This window comes from Hyla sarda, chromosome 7 (assembly GCF_029499605.1).
Source record: "Hyla sarda isolate aHylSar1 chromosome 7, aHylSar1.hap1, whole genome shotgun sequence".
Taxonomy (NCBI): domain Eukaryota; kingdom Metazoa; phylum Chordata; class Amphibia; order Anura; family Hylidae; genus Hyla; species Hyla sarda.
In genome coordinates this window covers 183499100-183519664 of record NC_079195.1, presented here as the reverse complement: position 1 = coordinate 183519664, position 20565 = coordinate 183499100, and the positions used below count along the sequence as shown (strand labels likewise).

At 45.1% G+C, this 20565-nt stretch overlaps 2 protein-coding genes across 3 annotated transcripts in view; one reads left to right on the top strand and one right to left on the bottom strand.

Moving 5' to 3' along the window:
* Nucleotides 1–11233, bottom strand: part of LOC130282859 (cobalamin binding intrinsic factor-like) — a 40714-nt gene extending 29481 nt beyond the window's left edge. The window contains exon 1 of the mRNA XM_056531729.1: nt 11094–11233. The gene's annotated coding sequence lies outside the window, so the exon portion shown is untranslated. The remainder of the gene's footprint in view (nt 1–11093) is intronic.
* Nucleotides 11101–20565, top strand: part of MRPL16 (mitochondrial ribosomal protein L16) — a 30284-nt gene continuing 20819 nt past the window's right edge. The window contains exons 1-2 of one of the 2 annotated variants that reach the window (XM_056531737.1): nt 11101–11290; nt 13556–13627. In XM_056531737.1, coding sequence (XP_056387712.1) covers nt 11236–11290; nt 13556–13627 — 127 coding nt within the window. In that variant the 5' untranslated portion in view covers nt 11101–11235. Of the gene's footprint in view, nt 11291–11637; nt 11661–13555; nt 13628–20565 lie in introns of those variants that run through there. The other variant, XM_056531738.1, reaches the window with a different exon arrangement.

The window sequence follows — 20565 nt, the reverse complement described above, 5'->3', positions numbered from 1 at the left end:
ATTAAGATTTTTTAATAGAAGTGATTTACAAATCTGTTTAACTTTCTGGCACCAGTTGATTTAAAAAAAAGTTTTCCATTGTAGAACACCTTTAAGGGGTTTTCAAAAAAAAAAATCCTATGGTACCACTCTGGTCATCCCACCGCCTTTGTGTATGTGGCTATAGTCATAATGTGCCCATATAGCCATGTGAGTGCTATAGCTAGTCACTGGTCTCAGCTGTGTATGGTAAATTATATGGGCACATCATCACTCCAGTCATGTAAACAAAGACAGCCGGGAAGACCGAAGTGGTAGCGCTGAGCATAGAAAGTATTAAAGTATTTTTTTTATTTTAGCACAATAACAAACCCTGGCCATTTTTTTTTTTATAAGGCAAGCAACCCCTTTTATATTTTTGGGATACTATATGATACAGTGATTTTGGGCTCACTTTCTGTGTGGCCCTATTATTAATTTCTGAAGTACGGTATATGGGGCACTTTGGAATACAGCAACTTACAGTAATGGGGCCGCAGTAGGATGGGTAGGTTTAGTACAGTGTGGGGAATAAGTGGGGAAGTTACTTTAAAAGGGGCACTTCGCTGCTCAGCATTTGGAACAAACTGTTCCAAACGCTGGAGACGGCATCGGGAGCTTGTGACGTCATAGCCCTGCCCCCTCATGGCGTCACGCCCCACCCCCTCAATGCAAGACTTGCATTGAGGGGTGGGGCATGACTTAATGAGGGGGTGGGGCTATGACGTCTGGAGCTCCCGACGCCGGCTCCAGCGTTAGGAACAGTTTGTTTTAAAAGCAAGGATGAGAAGATGTCTGGGTAACAGACTTTACAGAAACATGTTATCATTGAAAAGTCTCTTGGTGGTATTGCAGCCTGTTAGAAAACAAAAAGAGAGAGTGAGAAAAGAGATCAGCTGTGAGTCAAAATGTTCCCAACAATGTGTCTACAACTGTCCCTTAATAGATACAATGGTTTTATAATGTTTGACTGTAAAGGTATTGGATGGTAATAAATACAATTCAGGAGCAAAGCCCACTTATAAAAAAAATTTCACTGGGCCCATCAATGTGTTTAGCAGCCCTGACTCCCATTATGGTGCTTTCTTTCCCCCTCTATGTCCCCTTTTAAAGTCTTAAAACTCCAGTTGTTTCAAAAGTGGAAGTCTTGCACAGGTTTCACAACCCAGAAGCACAGTGCGTGGGACCAACCAGAATCGGGTCTATACAAGGGTCCCATAGTGTCATTGTTGTATGCCCTCCAGGCCTAAAGAAGAAGCAGTCCAACATGAACCACATAAAATCTAGACACTCATTGAAGACTTAATAAGGAGTCATAAGAAATACATAACTAAGTCATAAGAAATAAGAAGGGATAAGAAGTAAAATGTGGGAGTACACCTTTCATCTCTGAGATTATAGATTAGATAATATCATCAAAATCGGGATGTAATCGATTCAGGATGAGAAGTGTTATTGCTTTGCTAATCTAATAAGAAGATAATGGCAGCTGTTTTGCAGGAAATGATACCGGAATGTAAATATGTACAGTTATCGCCATAAATGTTGGCACTCTGAAAAGAAAATGAAGTATTTTTCACAGAAAAGTATTGCAGTAACACATGTTTTGCTATACACATGTTTATTCCCTTTGTGTGTATTGGAACTAAACCAAAAAAAAAAGGGAGGAAAAAAAGCAATTTGGGCATAATGTCACACCAAACTCCAAAAATCGTCTGGAAAAAATTATTGGCATCCTTAACTTAATATTTGGTTGCATACCCTTTGGAAAAAATAACTGAAATCAGTTGCTTCCTATAACCATCAATAATCTTCTTACACCTCTCAGCCGGAATGTTGGACCACTCTTCCTTTGCAAACTGCTCAAGGTCTCTCTTTTGGGAAGGGCGCCTTTTCCACAAAGCAATTTTAAGATTTGGGGGATTTAGATCTGGACTCATTGTTGGCCACTTCAGAACTCTCCACGCTTTGTTGCTATCCATTTCTGGGGGCTTTTTGACATATGTTTGGGGTCATTGTCCTGCTGGAAAACACAAGATCTCGGACGCAAACCCAGCTTTCTGACACTGGGCTGTACAGTGCGACTCAAAATCCATTGGTAATCTTCAGATTTCATGATGCCTTGCACACATTTCAAGGCACCCAGTGCCAGAGGCAGCAAAACAACCCCAAAACATCATTGAACCTCCACCATATTTTACTGTAGGTGCTGTGTTCTTTTCTTTGTAGGCCTCATTCCGTTTTCACTAAACAGTAGAATGATGTGCTTTACCAAAAATCTCTATCTTGGTCTCATCTGTCCACATGTTTTCCTTGAAGGATTTTGGCTTACTCAAGTTCATTTTGGCAAAATATAGTCTTACTTTTTATGTCTCTGTGTCAGCAGTGGGGTCCTCCTGGATTTCCTGCCACAGCGTTTCATTTCATTTAAATGTCGGCGGATAGTTCGTGCTGACACTGAGGCTCCCTGAGCCTGTAGGACAGCTTGAATATCTTTGGAACTTGTTTGGGGCTGCTTATCCACCATCCGGACTATCCTGCGTTGACACCTTTCATCAATTTTTCTCTTCTGTCCACGCCCAGGAAGATTAGCTACAATGCCATGGGTTGCAAACTTCTTGATAATGTTGTGCACTGTGGACAAAGGAAAATCTAGGTCTCTGGAGATTGACTTGTTGATGTTTTTCCACAATTTGGGTTCTCAAGTCCTCAGACAGTTCTCTTCTCCTCTTTCTGTAGTCCATGCTTTGTGTGGCACACACAGACACACAATGCAAAGACTAAGTGAACTTTACTTGCCCCAGGTGAGTTTAATGGAGCATCACATGCTTGAAACAATCTTATTTTTCCACAATTTTGAAAGGGTGCCAATAATTTTGTCCAGACCATTTTTGGAGTTTGGTGTGACATTATGTCCAATTTTCTTTTTTCCCTCCCTTTTTTTTTGGTTTAATTCCAATAAACACAAAGGGAACAAACGTGTATAACAAAACACGTGTTACTGCAATCCTTTTTCTGTGAGAAATACTTCATTTTCTTGAAACATTTCAGGAGTGCCAACTAGAGATGAGCAGACTTACAGTAATTCGATTCATCACGAACTTCTCGGCTTGGCAGTTGCTGACTTTAGCCTGTATAAATTAGTTCAGCTTTCAGGTGCTCCGGCGAGCTGGAGACTCTCTCCTAGGACTGCATCCACCTTTTCCAGCCCACCGGAGCACCTGAAAGCTGAACTAATTTATGCAGGAAAAGTCATCAACTGCCGAGCCGAGAAGTTCGTGACAAATCGAATTACTGGAAGTTCGCTCATCTCTAGTGCCAACATTCACGGCCATGACTGTACATATGCAAAATCATAGGCTGTTGCAGAATCTTGTAATACCTTTTTTTATTGGACAAACAGTACATAGAAATTCACGAACACGTGGTAATATGTAGTCCTAATAGATGTATCTTGGGCCTTAGATCTTTTAGTTCAGTAGTGGTGAGAAGAGAGGCTGAATTCTGGTTGACGGACTCGAGAAGTTAATTTTCTTTAAATAAATGACTTTTCTCCAGAATGTTTATGTAGAGATGGAGTCTGGATACAAATTCCCCTCATGTATGCCAAAAGTAGTTTCAGATGGGATTGTGTTTGGTCACAGTATGGGGGGTGGAGTGAAAATAGTCATACAGTCATATGCAAAAGTTTAGGCACCCCTCACAATTTCGATGATTTTCATTTATAAATTATTGGATGTTTGGATCAACAATTCAATTTTCATCTACCAAATATCTGAAATAGATAGTAATATTTCAGTAGTGAAATGAGGTTTATTGGATGAACAGAAAATGCGCAATCTGCATCAAAACAAAAGGACATGCATAAATTTGGGCCCCAACAGAAATATCACATCAGTATTAAAGGGGTTCTCCGCTGCTTACACATCTTATCCCCTATCCAAAGGATAGGGGATAAGATGCCTGATCGCGGGAGTCCCGCAGCTGGGGATGCCCATGATCATGCACGTGGCACCCCGTTTGTAATCAGTTCCCGGAGCGTGATCGCTCCGGGTCTGATTACGATCGACCGCAGGGCCGGCGGCGTGTGACGTCACGCCCCCGCCCCGTATGACATCACGCTCCGCCCCTCAATGCAAGCCTACGGGAGGGGGCGTGATTACAAACGGGGTGCCGCGTGCATGATCACGGGCGTCCCCAGCTGCGGGACTCCCACGATCAGGCATCTTATCCCCTATCCTTTGGATAGGGGATAAGATGTGTAAGCACCAGAGTACCCCTTTAAATGTCTCCTCCTCTAAACGCCTCCTATTGCCTGTAATAAGGGTCTGGATTCTGGATGAAGGGATTTTGAATCATTCCTCTTTCTATCTCCAGTTCAGTTGTTTGATGCATGAAAAGTCCGCTTTTCAGATTGTTAATGATATACAGGTCTGAGGACTGGGATGGCCCTTAGAAGGTGAGCAAAGGGGTGAACCCTGCAGGAGAGCCCTATGGACTGCAGGGACTTAGGGAGGGTACAGGACCCTGTCCTGTACTGGGAGACCACACCCCCTTAATACAGGCTATGGCAGAGCCGGAGATTGCCATAGGCAGCCCCCTTCCCGCGGACTTCCGGGGCCCAGTACAGGAGACACGGGGGGGGATCAGCAGTCGGACCCCCCCCCCCCCCATCTGAAACGTATCCTTAGAATAGAGGATACGTTTTTTAATACTGGAGATCTCCTTTCATGTGTGCCTAGCCTTAACTTATTATTATTATTGAATGTAAATATCAGGAACAGCTGGTGAATCATTTCAACAGAAATGACATCAAGAGACTATTGCAACATTGCATATTGATCAATCCTCCGGGTCATATGTTGAGACTGTTTATATTACAAAGGAAAAGTAGCTTCATATGCTGTAATGTCTGCTCATGTTAAATTTTATGGAGAAGACTTGGTAAATTTCTCTCTCAATTATGTGGTTTTCCAGTCATAATTGATGCAGCCTTAGCTTTATTGTACATTAATATCGATAAGTACTCTTACTTTCATAAAACAATTATTATACATGTTTTAATTGGAGCTAGACACAGCATCGCCAAAAAATGGTGTTCTAACCTAATACCCTCCATTAAAAACTTAAACAAGGTGTCAATTCTAATTGTTGGCATGAACACAAGATTTCTTTTGCCCTGGATAGGGAACATGACTTTTAATCTAGATGGGTCCTATGGCTGAGCAGCCCTCATAATACGGTACGGTTATAATTAACCCTGTATACCCATATCTTTTTCTTCTTTTCATATTTTGATTATGTATTCTTTACTTAAACTTCCCAAACGAATGCGTGTTTATCCATTGGACCTTCTTATTTATCAACCATGAGTGGTAAAGATTACTGTTCTGTTTAGTGTATTTATCCCCCAAGATATTTAAATTAATATATACAGTGACCCCCCCCCCCGGCCTACGCAGACTGCTTCAGCTACCGCCGGATAGCTGTTTACGGTGTCCGTGTGGTCCGCTGACGATCACTTACCTGTCCTCGGGGCTCCGGCGCGTCCTCTTCGGGATCCTCTGCATCATCTGCGCTCTCCATCGTCGTCGTTACGTCGCTGCGCACACGTCCCGTCATCCAATAGGAGCGGCGTGAGTAGCGACGTGATGGTGGTAATGGAGAGTGCGGATGCCGGGGAACAGAGGCCTTGCCGGAGCGTCTGGGGCACCCGGGGATGAGGCGACAGCAATGGAGGGCGACATCCGGGGCAGCGGTGACGAGCGGTGAGGGTCCGGAGCGGCGGGGACAGGTAAGTACAACCTCCAATACCAGTGGTCTTACCCTGCTGACCTCCAGATGTTGCAAAACTACAACTCCCAGCATGCCCGGACAGCCAACGGCTGTCCGGGCATGCTGGGTGTTGTAGTTTTGCAACATCTGGAGGTCCGCAGGTTGTAGACCACTGTCCTATACTTTACATTGCACGGTTCCCTCAACATACGATGGTTTCAACAAACGATGGTCCATTTGGAACGGATTACCATCGTATGTTGAGGGACCACTGTATTAAAGGAGTACTCCGGTGCGTACTTTTTTCCGTTTATCCAGTCCAGGCTGCAAAATAAAAGAAAACACACTTTCTCTTACCTGCATACGCTCCCCCGGTGCTCCGGTACAGGTGTTCGGTCCCCGGGCTGTATTCTTCTTACTTCCTGTTAGCCCAGCACGTCACACGGAGCTTCAGCATATCACCAGCAGAGGCAGGACATCGCTGAGGCCGGTGATAGGCTGAAGCTCCGTGTGACGTGTCAGGCTAACAGGAAGTAAGAAGAATACAGCCCGGGGACCGAACACCTGTACCGGAGTGTACCGGAGCTCCGGGGGCTCGTTGGCAGGTAAGAGAAAGGGTGTTTTCTTTTATTTTGCCGCCCGGACGGGATAAAAGGAAAAAAGTGGGTGCCGGAGTACTCCTTTAATATGTGATATATAATGTTATGAGCTGGCGTCGGGAGCTCATGATGTCATAGCCCCGCCCCCTCATGACGTCACACCCTGCCCCCTCAATGCAAGTCTATGGGAGGGGTGTGACAGCTGTGATTATGCTGCCACCACTAGGTATGCCCGGTTCCGCTATAGATGGATCCAGTATATTCATTAATACAATGATAGGGAGAAACCTGTCAATCATAAGTGTGCATGTAAATATGCTGAGGACTACCTACAGTTAGTGCTGCTCTTTAGGGTGAAAGGTTCCCTTTTAAGACCTTTCGCCATTTTTGTAGCCCATATTTGGACCTGTCCTATTTTATCAATATCTTTTTGTAGGTGTGGAATTCTGGCACCATTCACTACTCCCCAATGCCCTGTCCTCCCCTGCCCACCGTTGTGGCTTATCGAGATGCCTTTAAAAGGGGCGTGGCTTGATAGTGATGATAGAGAGGGATGGCTTGGTGGGACAATGTTAGAAAAGGGCGTGACCTGCCGACATAACGCCAGAAAGGCTTACAAGATGAGGACGCAAAAAACAGGAGAAAGTGTCACATCATCTCCATCTCTGTTGGTAGGGGGGGAGCATATTACAGCATATTTCATCAGGGAAAACGGCCCATTACAGGTCATAAGTGTATATTACAATACAGTTGGTCTGGCCATGAAGGGACCGAATATGAATAATTTTTGCTATAGGGAGTACCCCTTAAACATAAATAAGCTAGTTCCCCAGCTGTTGGGTCAATTGCAAGCAATCATTGTATTAAATGATCTTTCTAATAGGAAATTAAATAATTACACATTAAAATATGTCCCTAATATGGAATTTAAAACTAGACACCCCCTTTTACTATAGGGTAGCTTTATTGTCCAGTACCATTATAGAAAATGTATAAAAAAAATTAATTAAAAAAAAACATTTAAAACATTTTTTTTTCTTAGGAATTGTATTCTTTATTGCACACCTTTAAAAAAAATAAAGCATATGTATGTGATGACATGGGTGCAAAGGGGTCTCTGAGACATGGACTGTGTTGTACCAGCTGGTTAGGAAACAAGGAGGAAAAGATATAAGCCAGGAGCAAATAACTAGAATATTTACTGAGCAAATATATAGAGTACATGACTTCAGAGAATACTGGATAATCTAGATAAACTACCTATTGCTCAATGAGCTGGAGATCACTTTGAGATGTGTACGAGTATTTATTTCATGACTGCAGTTACACACCCTTTGTGTCCAGGCAAAATTTCTGCCCCTGCTACACGACACAGATTTTCTTATGGTATACCGTATATGCTCGAGTATAAGCCGACCCGAATATAAGCCGAGGCCCCTAATTTCACCCCAAAGCCTAGGGTGGGAAATACATCATCCCCCCCCCCCCCCCCCCCATGTCATCATCCAGACACCCCCTTTAGTTTTCTACTCACCTCCCCTCGGTGGAAAGGAAGGGTGAGCTGGTCCGGGCCATCTATGCTGCAGGGACCGTCCGGTGGGGAGGGTTAGTCGTTTCGGGCTGTCCATTTTCACCGGGGGGCCCTCTTTTCCGCGCTCCGGGCCTGCCCCGGACTAGTGACATTTCTTCGACGACGATACACAGGGGCGTTCATGCGTGTCCCTGTGCGTCGTCGCCAAGGCAACGTCACTAGTCTGGGGCAGGCCCAGAGTGCGGAGAAGAGTCCCCCCCCCCCCCCCGGTGAAAATGGACAGCAGGAACGACTAACCCTCCCCACCGTACGGTCCCTGCAGCATAGATGGCCCGGACCAGCTCACCCTTCCTTCCCACCGAGGGGAGGTGAGTAGAAAACTAAAGGGGGTGTCTGGATGATAACGAAGGCCGCAGTGGTCTTCAACCTGCGGACCTCCAGAGGTTTCAAAACTACAACTCCCAGCATTCCCGGACAGCCGATGGCTGTCCGGGCATGCTGGGAGTTGTAGTTTTGCAACATCTGGAGGTCCGCAGGTTGAAGACCACTGAGAAGGGATTGACAGGCGGAGAGTTCACTCGAGTATAAGCCAAGGGGGGCGTTTTCAGCATGAAAAATCGTGCTGAAAAACTCGGCTTATACTCGAGTATATACGGTATACTGGGTTCTACAATCTAACATATATGATGTGAGCAAAAATCAACAATTCTGGCAATTGGAAATGATTTAATTGATGTTGTTTACTATGCAAGATCAACACTGTTATATTTTAGTGTAGGGACAGACGTGCCGCATTTTGCAACGTAATTGCTGCTGCTTATTTTCCTACTCATTGAAGTCAATGGCTCGAAAAATCAGCTGAAGCTTATACACAGCAACAAATATGCAGCAAAATACAACATGTGTGACCCTACCCTAAATAATTCTGACATTTCCTTCTCATTTCCTATCATTTTGTAGTTTCATGTGTTTTCCAATTGCAGCACTATTTTTATTTTGCCACTATACTCCAAACCCCTGTTCTCCAGATATAAAAATGGTAATACTTAGTTGACTATTTGCACTTTTCCCCTAACAGTCAGGTGGGTGTGATTTTTATTTAAAGGGGTACTCCACCCCTAGACATCTTATCCCCTATACAAAGGACCCCTCCCATAGACTTGCATTGAGGGGGCGTGGCCGTGATGTCACAGGCCTCCGGCGCTGCACCCGACGCTCTAAACGAACGCTGAATGCAGCAGGGAGATCGCGGGGGTCACCAGCAGGGGGACCCCCGCGATCAGGCATCTTGTCCCCTATCATTTGGATAGAGGATAGGATGTCTAGGGGTGAAGTACCCCCCTTAAGATGTGAATGCTATTCTTAGGGTCTATTTACACCGCAGAATTTCCATTTGCAGCATTCCGCCTCAAATTAAAGCCCATAGACTTCTATGGGATTCCGCACTCCCATTCACACTTCTGAATTTCCATTTGTGGAAATTCTGCCGTGTACAGACCCTTAGGGAGGTTTGGCCATGAGGATGTGGGGACAGAAATCAGGCTCTGGGGGTGTGAATATAAAGGGGGGGGGGGGAAGAGAGAGAGAATTACTCACACACCCCTGAGCGTAGATTTCGTGCCCCTTTGTAAAATAATTCTGACTATTCAGGAAAAAGTAAAGAAAGTCAACCAAATAGTAAAAATTCGATATCTCAGGAACATGAGGGGGGAGAGGGGTGTAAAGACAAAATAAAAGCAGCATTGGGATAAGGGCACCCAAGGCTACAAAATTATATAAAAGCTAGAAAAATGATGGGACAGATGGAAGAGAGTTTGACTGCAGGATCTAACTATACTGTTCTGTAGGAATCCCTGGAATAGGCAGTGAGGGAGGGGATGCTAGGGTGTTGCTGGAATCCATGGAGTCGACAACTGCGGCTCTTTCCTATAGATTTTAGTGCCTAGCACCTTGCATGGAGCAATGGAGCATCTACCTGTAGCTCTTCTCTGTGGCACCTGAGTTGCCTGAGGCAATATGCTCATCTCACCTCATGGAAGATGCAGCCCTGGGTATGACATCAAACCGCTATACATTTCAGCTTGTTAGAGGTGACATGTCATTTGCATAATAAGCTTTTGCCAGATACAGTGAGATCATAATGGTAATCTAAAAGATATAGATATATATATATATATATATATATATATATATATATATATATATATATTACACACACACAGTTACGGCTGTAAATGTTGGCACCCCTGAAATTTCTCTAGAAAATGAAGTATTTCTCACAGAAAAGGATTGCAGTAACACATGTTTTGCTATACAAATGTTTATTCCCTTAGTGTGTATTGGAACTAAACCAAAAAAAGGAGGGAAAAAAGCAAATTGGACATAATGTCACCAAACTCCAAAAATGGTCTGGACAAAATTGTTGGCACCCTTTCAAAATTGTGGAAAAATAAGATTGTTTCAAGCATGTGATGCTCCTTTTAACTCCCCTGGGGCAAGCAATAGGTGTGGGCAAAATAAAAATCCCACCTGAAAGAAGATAGAAAGGAGAGAAGTTCACTTAGTCTTTGCATTGTGTGTCTGTGTGTGCCACACTAAGCATGGACAACAGAAAGAGGAGGAGAGACTTGTCTGAGGACTTGAGACCCAAAATTGTGGAAAAATATCAACAATCTCAAGGTTACAATTCCATCTCCAGAGATCTAGATTTGCCTTTGTCCACAGTGCGCAACATTATCAAGAAGTTTGCAACCCATTGCACCCTAGCTAATCTCCCTGGGCGTGGACGGAAGAGAAAAATTTATGAAAGGTGTCAACGCAGCATAGTCCGGATGGTGGATAAGCAGCCCCAAACAAGTTCCAAGGAAATTTAAGCTGTCCTGCAGGCTCAGGACGCATCAGTGTCAGCCCAAACTATCCGCCAACATTTAAATGAAATGAAACGCTATGGCAGGACATCCAGGAGGACCCCACTGCTGACACAGAGGCATAAAAAAGCAAGACTACATTTTGCCAAAATGAATTGAGTAAGCCAAAATCCTTCTGGGGGAAAGAGAGACAGAGAGACAGAGAGAGATTTTACTTAGTAGCTATATTCATAACTTTATTTATTTTAATTAGAAATTCTGGTGATACAGTTTTCGTCTTTTAAGTGCAAATGTTCTCCTCACCAGTAGGCGGCAGTGTTGTTGACGTAGACACGTTGACCTTGACCGCAGTTTCCTGCATAGTGACATCACATCCTGAAGAAAATGGCGCTGTGCATGTGAGCCGTGCATCTCTGCCGCTCAGCTTCACTGACTGTGACCGACGATGGCGCTGTCTCTCTGGAGCCGGGTGTCGGGGCTCCGCCGAGTCCTGCTAACAGGTGGGTATCTCCGGCTCACGGCTGTTACAGGTGCTGCGCTCTTACGACCTTTATAATTTCATCAGGAGCGGTTTAGCTGTGTGTTCACTAGAGGCTTCACTGTGCAGCGTGGTGTGTCTCTAGAACTCTCTGCAGCGGGGCGCTGTGGCGGCCATTTTCCTGAAGGCAAATTTAACCTTTTAGATGTATATAGTCTGGCTCTGACAAAATGGCTTCCTTAGACGGGACAGTTTTTGTATTACACGTTCATTGCAGTCTGGTAGTAGCCATGGTTATTTTAAATGTTATTAGTATATGTCAAAAATAATGTGTAGTTGTTTTTTTGACTCTAGAACCTACTAGTTATAAAGCTGTGGTGAGACTTCATGAGGTGTGACTGTGGCCATTGCCTCTCCTATGTCGCATGACTCAAGTCCTTGTTTAGCTCTGGCTCAGTGTTCCCCAACCTGTGTTCCCACAACTGTTGCAAAACCTTAACACCCAGCATGCCTAGACAGCCAAAGGGTGTTGTAGTTTTGCAACAGCTGGAGGCACACAGATTATAAAACACTGTTATGCTATGAGGAAAGTCTTTAATCCACTGGAAAACTTTATTTTTTTATTTTTTTAAATCAACTGGTGCCAGAAAGTTATACAGATTTGTAAATTATTTCTATTAAAAAATCTTAATCCTTCCAGTACTTATTAGCTGCTGAATACTACAGAGCTCTCTGCTGACATAATGACCACAGAGCTCTCTGCTGACATAATGACCACAGAGCTCTCTGCTGACATCTCTGTCCATTTTAGGAACTGTCCTACTCAGCAGAGAGCACTGTGGTCATGATGTCAGCAGAGAGCTCTGTGTTCCAAAAAGATAATAATTTGTAGTATTCAGCAGTTAATAAGTGCTGTAAGGATTAAGATTTTTTTAATAGAAGTAATTTACAAATCTGTTTAACTTTTTCTGGCACCAGTTGATTATTTTTTTTTTTTAAAGGATAGGGGATAAGATGTCTGATCACGGTAGGCCTGCCACTGGGACCCCCTGCGATCTCCCTGCAGCAGCCCACATTCTATGCGTAGCTGCGTCTGAAGTTTTGGAAACCTCCGGGCTTTCGAGATGGGGGACGTGACATCTCGCCACGCCCCCTCCATTCATTTCTATGGGAGGGGGCGTAATGGCCGCAACGCCTCCTCCCATAGAAATGAATGGAGGGGGCGTGGCATGACGTCACATACCCGTCTCGGAAGCCCGGAGGTTTCCAAACCTTCAGACGCAGCTACGCATAGAATGTGGGCTGCTGCAGGGGGTCCCAGTGGCAGGCCTACCGTGATCAGACATCTTATCCCCTATCCTTTCGATAGGGGATAAGATGTTTTTGTCCGGAATACCCCTCTAAGCCTGACCACAGTGCTCTCTGCTGACACCTCTGTCCATTTTAGGAACTGTCCAAATTAGCAAATCCCCATAAAAAAAATCCTCTCCTGCTCTAGAAAGGTCCTAAAATTGACGAGAGGTGTCAGCAGAGAACACTGTGGTCAGACAGAAAGGAAATTCTAAAAGAAAAGAACTTCCTGTGGATTATAACAGCAGCTGATAAGTACTGGAAGGATTACGATTTTTAATAGAAGTAATTTACAAATCTGTTAAACTTTCTGCCACCAGTTGATTTTAAAAGAAATGTTTTCCAGTGGAGTACCCCTTTTAAGAGACTATGTTGACTGTGTCAAAAGTTTTCTGTGCTCAAAGAGGTTCTGCAGCAGATTAGGTGTGTGATAAAGGGATTACACAGAGCTTGAAGCTGATGGCTTTGGTTCCATATTTATAGTAATTTAGCTTTGGATGCTGTTCACATTTGCACCAAAGGCTTAGTTCATCAAATGAGGTACCCCAGCGAAAGTCCAGTGATATTTATCATAGGATGGATCCGGCAAAGTATTGGGCCTTCTGTTTAGAACCTTAGTGTGGACAAAGTCTGACGTGACCACCATTGAGAGGACTAATCACTACGTGGATGGGCGTGGTCCTCAGCGTGGAAGGAACAGTTACCAGTGGCTCTTCAATAAGGCTTCTGGAGGGGCATCCTGGGGACCCCCCCTCACCACATCCATAAGCGATATAAGGACATGACATGGGGAGGGTTTGTTTTGGTCTTGCAGCCCCTTCAATGTGGACTATGATGAAGCCAGTAATATTTCCTGTGATATCTGTACCCATACCTTGCCCTGTATTATTTATACTGTGCCAATCTTTATCCTCTGTTTTCCCTTTTCCTTCTACAGATTGCGTGCAAAACCCCCATAAGGCGATCACGGCTGGACTGCGCTCCTATGAGCCTCCCCCAGATTTCAGTGGTGAGTTTGATATAATAAAGACCATCAGCCTATTGGTTGTAAAAGTGTTAAAGGGGTCCTCCACCATAAGGTGATTTTAGTACATACCTGGCAGACAGTAATGGTCATGCTTAGGAAGGATCTGTGCTTGTCTTGGGGCTAAATAGTAGAGATGAGCGAACTTACAGTAAATTTGATTCGTCACGAACTTCTCGGCTCGGCAGTTGATGACTTATCCTGCATAAATTAGTTCAGCTTTCAGGTGCTCCCGTGGGCTGGAAAAGGTGGATACAGTCCTAGGACAGTCCTCTTTCCTAGGACTGTATCCACCTTTTCCAGCCCACCGGAGCACCTGAAAGCTTAACTAATTTATGCAGGATAAGTCATCAACTGCCGAGCCGAGAAGTTCGTGACGAATCGAATTTACTGTAAGTTCGCTCATCTCTACTAAATAGATATGTCATGAGATTACCAGAACACTGTGGCTAGCTTTTTGTGAACTGGTATTTCCTGTTTGAGTTTTCTTTTTTGCCTACAAATCCCATAATTCCATTTTCCTCCCTCCCACACATCAGCCACCCCACCCATTGAAACATAAATGAGCTGCATCCATTCAAAAGACCTGTGGTTTTCAATCAGGGTGCCTACAGCTGTTGCATTAGTTGCAGATTGATCCTTCTCCCACCAAGCGATCGCTCCACCCATTCAAGCAGACAGGCTCCTGTCATCAGCTGACTAGTGAGGTCAGGTCTTGGCAACCTGGGAAAAATCTGAGACAACAGTAATTTTGTATGCTGTTAACAATAAATATTGGGGGTGAAAATCACAGAAGAATTGTGAGAAAACCGTCACACACAGGTACAGACATTATGAACTACACTAACTTTACAGCCCCTGTAGCATAGTCAAATAAAAAACATTCCTGGAATACCCCTTTAACCTGTTAAGGATGGCGGGTGTATCCATACGCTTCCGTTTTAAAGTCCTTAAGGACTGAGGGCGTATGGATACGCCCGTGGGAATTCCATTCCCTGCTGCTAGCCGGTTGGGGACCGGATCGGGATGCCTGCTGAAATCATTCAGCAGGCATCCCGGCACATCGCCGAAGGGGGTCCTGAGACACCTCCATGTCGGCGATCGGAGAAAATCGCATGTCAATTCAGACATGCGATTTTCTCCAATTCCGGGCTGATCGGGTCTCTGGTGACCCGATCACCCGGAAAATAGGGATGATCGGAGTTGTCAGTGACAGCCCCGATCAGCCTAAGGGATAGGAGTGAGGTCGCAGTGCTGCAAACTGAGTTCTGACCAATGGCAGCGCAGGACAGGGGGTTGCCATGGAAACCCCCCGTTCTGCCCACCCCTGGATGTTGGGTAGAACGGGGGGGGGGGGGGGAGAAGATGGAGGCCTTTACCTGAGGACCAGATGCGTGGGGCCCGGCGATCATCGCAGACATCCACTGGAGATTACGGCTCAGGTAGGGAATCGCCTACATCTGGAGGGTCACAGTTTGGTGACCACTGTTACAGTGGTGCCCAAACGGTAGCCCTCCAGATGTTGTCAAACTACAACTCTCAGCATGCCTAGACTGCCCAGGCGTGCTGGGAGTTGTAGTTCTGTAACATCTGTCCCTTCAGATTTTGTAAGTTTCATGACATTTTTGAAAATGGCTGCTCTACTTTGAAGCCCTCTAATTTTTTCAAAAAGTAAAAATATGTCCATTTCATGATGCCAACATAACGTGGACATATTGTATTTGTGAATAAAAATAAAATTTATTTGGAATATCCATTTTCCTTACAAGCAGAGAGTCTGTTAGAAAAATGCGAAATTTTCATGAAATTTGGGGATTTTTCACCAAGAAAGGATACAAGTAACAACGAAAATTTAACACCAAAATAAAGTAGAATATGTCACGAAAAAACAATCTCAGAATCAGAATATTCGGTAAAAGCGTTTTAGAGTTATTAACGCTTAAAGTGACAATGCGAAAAAGGGCTCAGTCCTTATAGGGGTACTCCGCCCCTGGCATCTTATCCCCTATCCAAAGGATAGGGGATAAGATGTCAGATCGCCGGGATCCCGCTGATGGGGACCCCGGGGTTTCGCCGCTGCGGAACCCCGCCATCATTACTGCACAGAGCGAGTTCGCTCTGTGCGTAATGACGGGCGATACAGGGGCCGGAGCAGCGTCGACCGCCACGCCCCCCCTTCCCATAGACTTGTATTGACGGGGGCGGGCCGTGACATCACGAGGGGCAGAGCCGTGACGTAACGATGCTCCGGCCCCTGTATTACCCGTCATTACGTGCAGAGCGATCTCCCTCTGCGCAGTAATGATAGCGGGGTGCTGCAGCAGCGATCCCCGGGGTCCCCAGCAGCGGGACCCCGGCGATCTGACATCTTATCCCCTATCCTTTGGATAGGGGATAAGATGTCTAGGGGCGGAGTACCCCTTTAAGGGGTTAAGTGAAGGAACACACATGGCATCTTTTACTTGCGTTACAAGCCAATCTCCAGTAGAGGTCCTCACGTCCCAGTACAATAATATTAATATAAATAAATAGATATTTTATCTTATAAAGAACCTGTCACCAGTTTCATGCTGCCTAACTGCAAACAACAAAAATCTAGTGCGGGCAGCGCAATCTGGACACACTATGACTTGGGAACACTTGGATATAGCCAGTCAGCCACCAATCAGCTGGGCTGGGATAGGGGGGGTCAGGGCGAGCGGCTGCTGCAAACCGTAACTGAGGTAAACGCAGGATGCACTTGGGGGCATAATTGACATCTCTCATTGTGATATAACGTGCAGCCCTAACATCAGTGCACACGTTTTTAGGTCACGCAGTAACACTTGTGCACATAAAAAAATTCTAAAACCTGTCCTGTTTTTTTTTTGTTGTTTTTTTTGGTGGGATATAGAGTTGAGCGGACTTACAGTAAATTGGCTTGTAGCAAACCTCGCAGCTCGGCTGTTGATTACTTTAGTCTGCGTAAATTAGTTCAGCTTTCCAAGGGCTCTTTGGTTGCCTGAAAAAGTCCGGGATGACAGTCTTCGGTCTCCTAGGTCTGTCTACCTTTTCCAGGCAACTGGAGCCCTTGGAAAGCTGAATAATTAATGCAGACTAAAGTAATCAACAACCAAGCTGCGAGGTTTGCTACAAGCCAATTTACTGTAAGTTCCCTCAACTCTAGTGGGATATAATTTTGACATTACAGGCACGAAGCCTCAGGCTGCACTACTGAGAGCAGCATGTCCCCTTCTGCTTTCTGTCAGGTGTATTGTTGTCACAAGACCTTGGCCAGGATTTATCAATTTGTCAAAAACCGTCTGATTTTTTTTTCATAGCAACCATGTGATTTATTTATTTATTTTTTTCATCCAGAGCTATGTAGCTATGGGCTAATCAAACTGATTGATAAATCTGGGCCTGCGTGTGTGTGTGTGTGTGTGTATATATATATATATATATATATATATATATATATATATATATATACACAGATACACACACACAGCTTACTGGCCACTTTATTAGGTACACTCTAAAACTATGTTCCCTTTTGCTCTCATTCTTGGTGTCATACTTTCTACAAGGTGCTGGAAACATTCCTCTGAGATTTTGATCCATATGGACAAGAAGAAATCCCGCAGGTGCTTGAGTTTTGTTGGCTGCACATCCATGATGAGAATCTCCTGTTTCCTAGTTCAGGCAGGATGAAAAAGATGACAGTTCCTCATTTAAAATCTATAAATATTTTTAAAGAGAGCCTGTCACTAAATGTTGGGACACTAATATCAGTATATCTTTATGTAGCTGTATTAAGGGTCCCCAAGATGCCTATAATAATCCCACCTATTCTTACATTTTGATGCGGGAGCATCTCCAGCGGCTTGGGGCAAATTATCCCCAGTGTCTGGTATTGGAAGGTTTCTCTGGTGGATGGTAGAGTTGTTCCTTATTGAGTTCTCTAGTCCCCCTGCTGTCAATGAAAATAGAAAAAAAGAGAGACCAACGAGGGAGCCTTGTGCGTTACCACTACAAAGGTATGGCAAACTTGAACACGGTAACCGTGAGAGGGCAAAACTTGCCCCTAAGTAATGGCCGCTCACCTTGAGCGAATAAAATATTCGCATATAACCCACACCGTGGGTAGCAAATAGGTAGGAACAGCTGCTGAGCCTGGGTCCCAGGGAAGGGAATGATCCGATCCTGATGGAGCTAAAGGCAAATAGAGAAAACTTGACCCTTGCGATGGCGCTGCTAGTTCCAAAATAATGTGGATGCCAAACCAGAGGTATTTGTAAAAACACTGGAGTGGTTTATTTAGACATAAAAAGCAATAAAGTACAGGGATGACGCATTTCGGGGGAGCCACCCCCTTCCTCAGATCAGTGACACTGATCTGAGGAAGGGGGTGACTCCCCCGAAACGCGTGTCTTATGTCTAAATGAACCACTCCATTGTTTTTACAAATACCTCTGGTTTGGCATCCACATTATTTTGGAACTAGCAGTGCCATCGCAAGGGTCAAGTTTTCTCTATTTGCCTTCACTGCTGTCAATGTATTTCTCTTTAGTAAATGTTGTCCTGGTTATATGTTGTCCTCCACTCTCTTAGTTGTTTGCACATTATCTGGGCCATCCTGCAATGCTACAAGGGTAATGATGATGGCCTGACCCTATCGGCATGCAGCACCTCCTGGCAGACACAGCAGCTGGTAACTATGATTGCTGCGGTCGGGGTCTCCTGCTCCTGTGCTGTTCTCCCTCCGACCTTTGCTCTTACTGCTTTTCTCTACCTGCTTGTAGGCCATGCACACTCCCTTCCTGACTCCTTAAGGGCCAGTGTACGTACGCAGAATCGGTCACCAGTCTACCACCTTTGTGCAGTACCAATTTGTAGCAGCCACATCTGCTTCACCTTTGCCTGAGCAATAGGTCCTCAGGAATTATACCACCTACCATCAGCTGCATCTTTCCACACCAAACTGTGCAGTTTGGGCAGGAGAGCACCTTCTAACACTATACCAATTCTCCTGTCATCCATATTTTGCCAACACTGTATTTAATAGAAATAAAATAAATAACTCAGGCAAGTTAAAGAAAGGTAAAAATATGAAGTGTATTGTAATGTATGTGTAGTAACCACCCATCACTCACAAAGAGCTTACAGTAACACTCAAGGCAGGAAAAAACCCCAGTGAAGGAAACCTGAAGGGAAACCATGGCTGCTGTATTGCCCTTCCTCTGCGCATACAGTCATGGCCATAAATTTCCTTGAAATCTTTCAAGAAAATGAAGTATTTCTCACAGAAAAGGATTGCAGTAACACACGTTTTGCTGTACACATGTTTATTCCCTTTGTGTGTATTGGAACTAAACAAAAAAAATGGGAGGAAGCAAAGAAAATTGGACATAATGTCACACCAAACTCTAAAAATGGGCTGGACAAAATTATTGTCACCCTTTCAAAAATGTGGCTCAATAAGATTGTTTCAAGCATGTGATGCTCCTTTTAAACTCACCTGGGGCAAGTAACAGAGGTGGGCAATATAAAAAAAAAATCACACCTGAAAGCAGATAAAAAGGAGAGAAGTTCACTTAGTGTTTGCATTGTGTATCTGTGTGTGCCACACTAAGCATGGACAACAGAAATAGGAGAAGAGAACTGTCTGAGGACTTGAGAACCAAAATTGTGGAAAAATATCAACAATCTCAAGGTTACAAGTCCATCTCCAGAGATCTAGATTTGCCTTTATACACAGTGCACAACATTATCAAGAAGTTTGCAACCCATGGCACTGTAGCTAATCTCTCTGGGCGTGGACGGAAGAGAAAAATTGATTAAAGATGTCAAAGCACGATAGTCCGGATGGTGGATAAGCAGCCCCAAACAAGTTCCAAAGATATTCAAGCTGTCCTGCAGGCTCAGGGGGCATCAGTGTCAGTGCGAACTAGGGATGTCCCGATACTAGTATTGGTATCGGGGCAGATACTCGGCATTTGCATGGTATCGGGGACTCGTTTAATGTCCCCGATACCATGTCCGATACCTGCTGTTGTCCCTTTCTCCTCTATCCTGTTCTCCTGATCGCATCATGGCGTTCTGTGGAGGAGCATGTGACATACATGTCACTCCTCCTCCCCTGCGCCCAGCGTAATGCTGCGGAGGAAGCAGAGTGACGTGTATGTCACATGCTCCTCCATAGGACACAATGATGCGATCGGGAGAAGGGGACAGCGGAGCGGCAACACCCGAGGACAGCCGCAGGTGAGCTGTCTATAAGGGGGGGCTGCTGCTGTCTATAAGGGGGGGGCGGCTTCTGTCTATAAGGGGGGGCGGCTTCTGTCTATAAAGGGGGGGCAGCTGCTGTCTATAAAGGGGGGGGGGCTGCTGTCTATAAAGGGGGGGGCCTGCTGTCTATAAGCGGGCAGGGGGGGGGCGTGCTGTCTATAAGGAGGGGGCCTGCTGTCTATAAGGGGGGACCCTGCTCCCTGTCTACAAGGAGGGGTCCCACTGTCTACAAGGCGGGGGGGGGCTGCTGTCTGTAAGGGGGACAAGAGGGAGCACTTTCAACAAGGAGGGAGGCCTGTTGTCTACAAGTGGGACACGGGGGCGCTGTCTACAAGGGGGACAAGAGGGGGGCTGTCTACAAGGCGGGGCCCTGTCTAAAAGGGGGGTGGGGCTGCGGTTTACAGGGGTGGGGCTGCGGTCTACAGGGGGGCTGCTTCGAATGTCTGCACCTATCTATACTACCTACAAGTGGGTATTACCTACTATTAAAGGCAATCTGTCACATGCACTAACTTCAATTTATAGGTAGACTGGTCAGGTGACCCGATTTCTACCGCTACTCACCATGTGAACATCAGCGCAATCGCTCCGGAGACATCGTTCTCGCTGCCAATGCAAATTCCCTGTTCTGTCCAAAGGAGAAGAGAGAAATC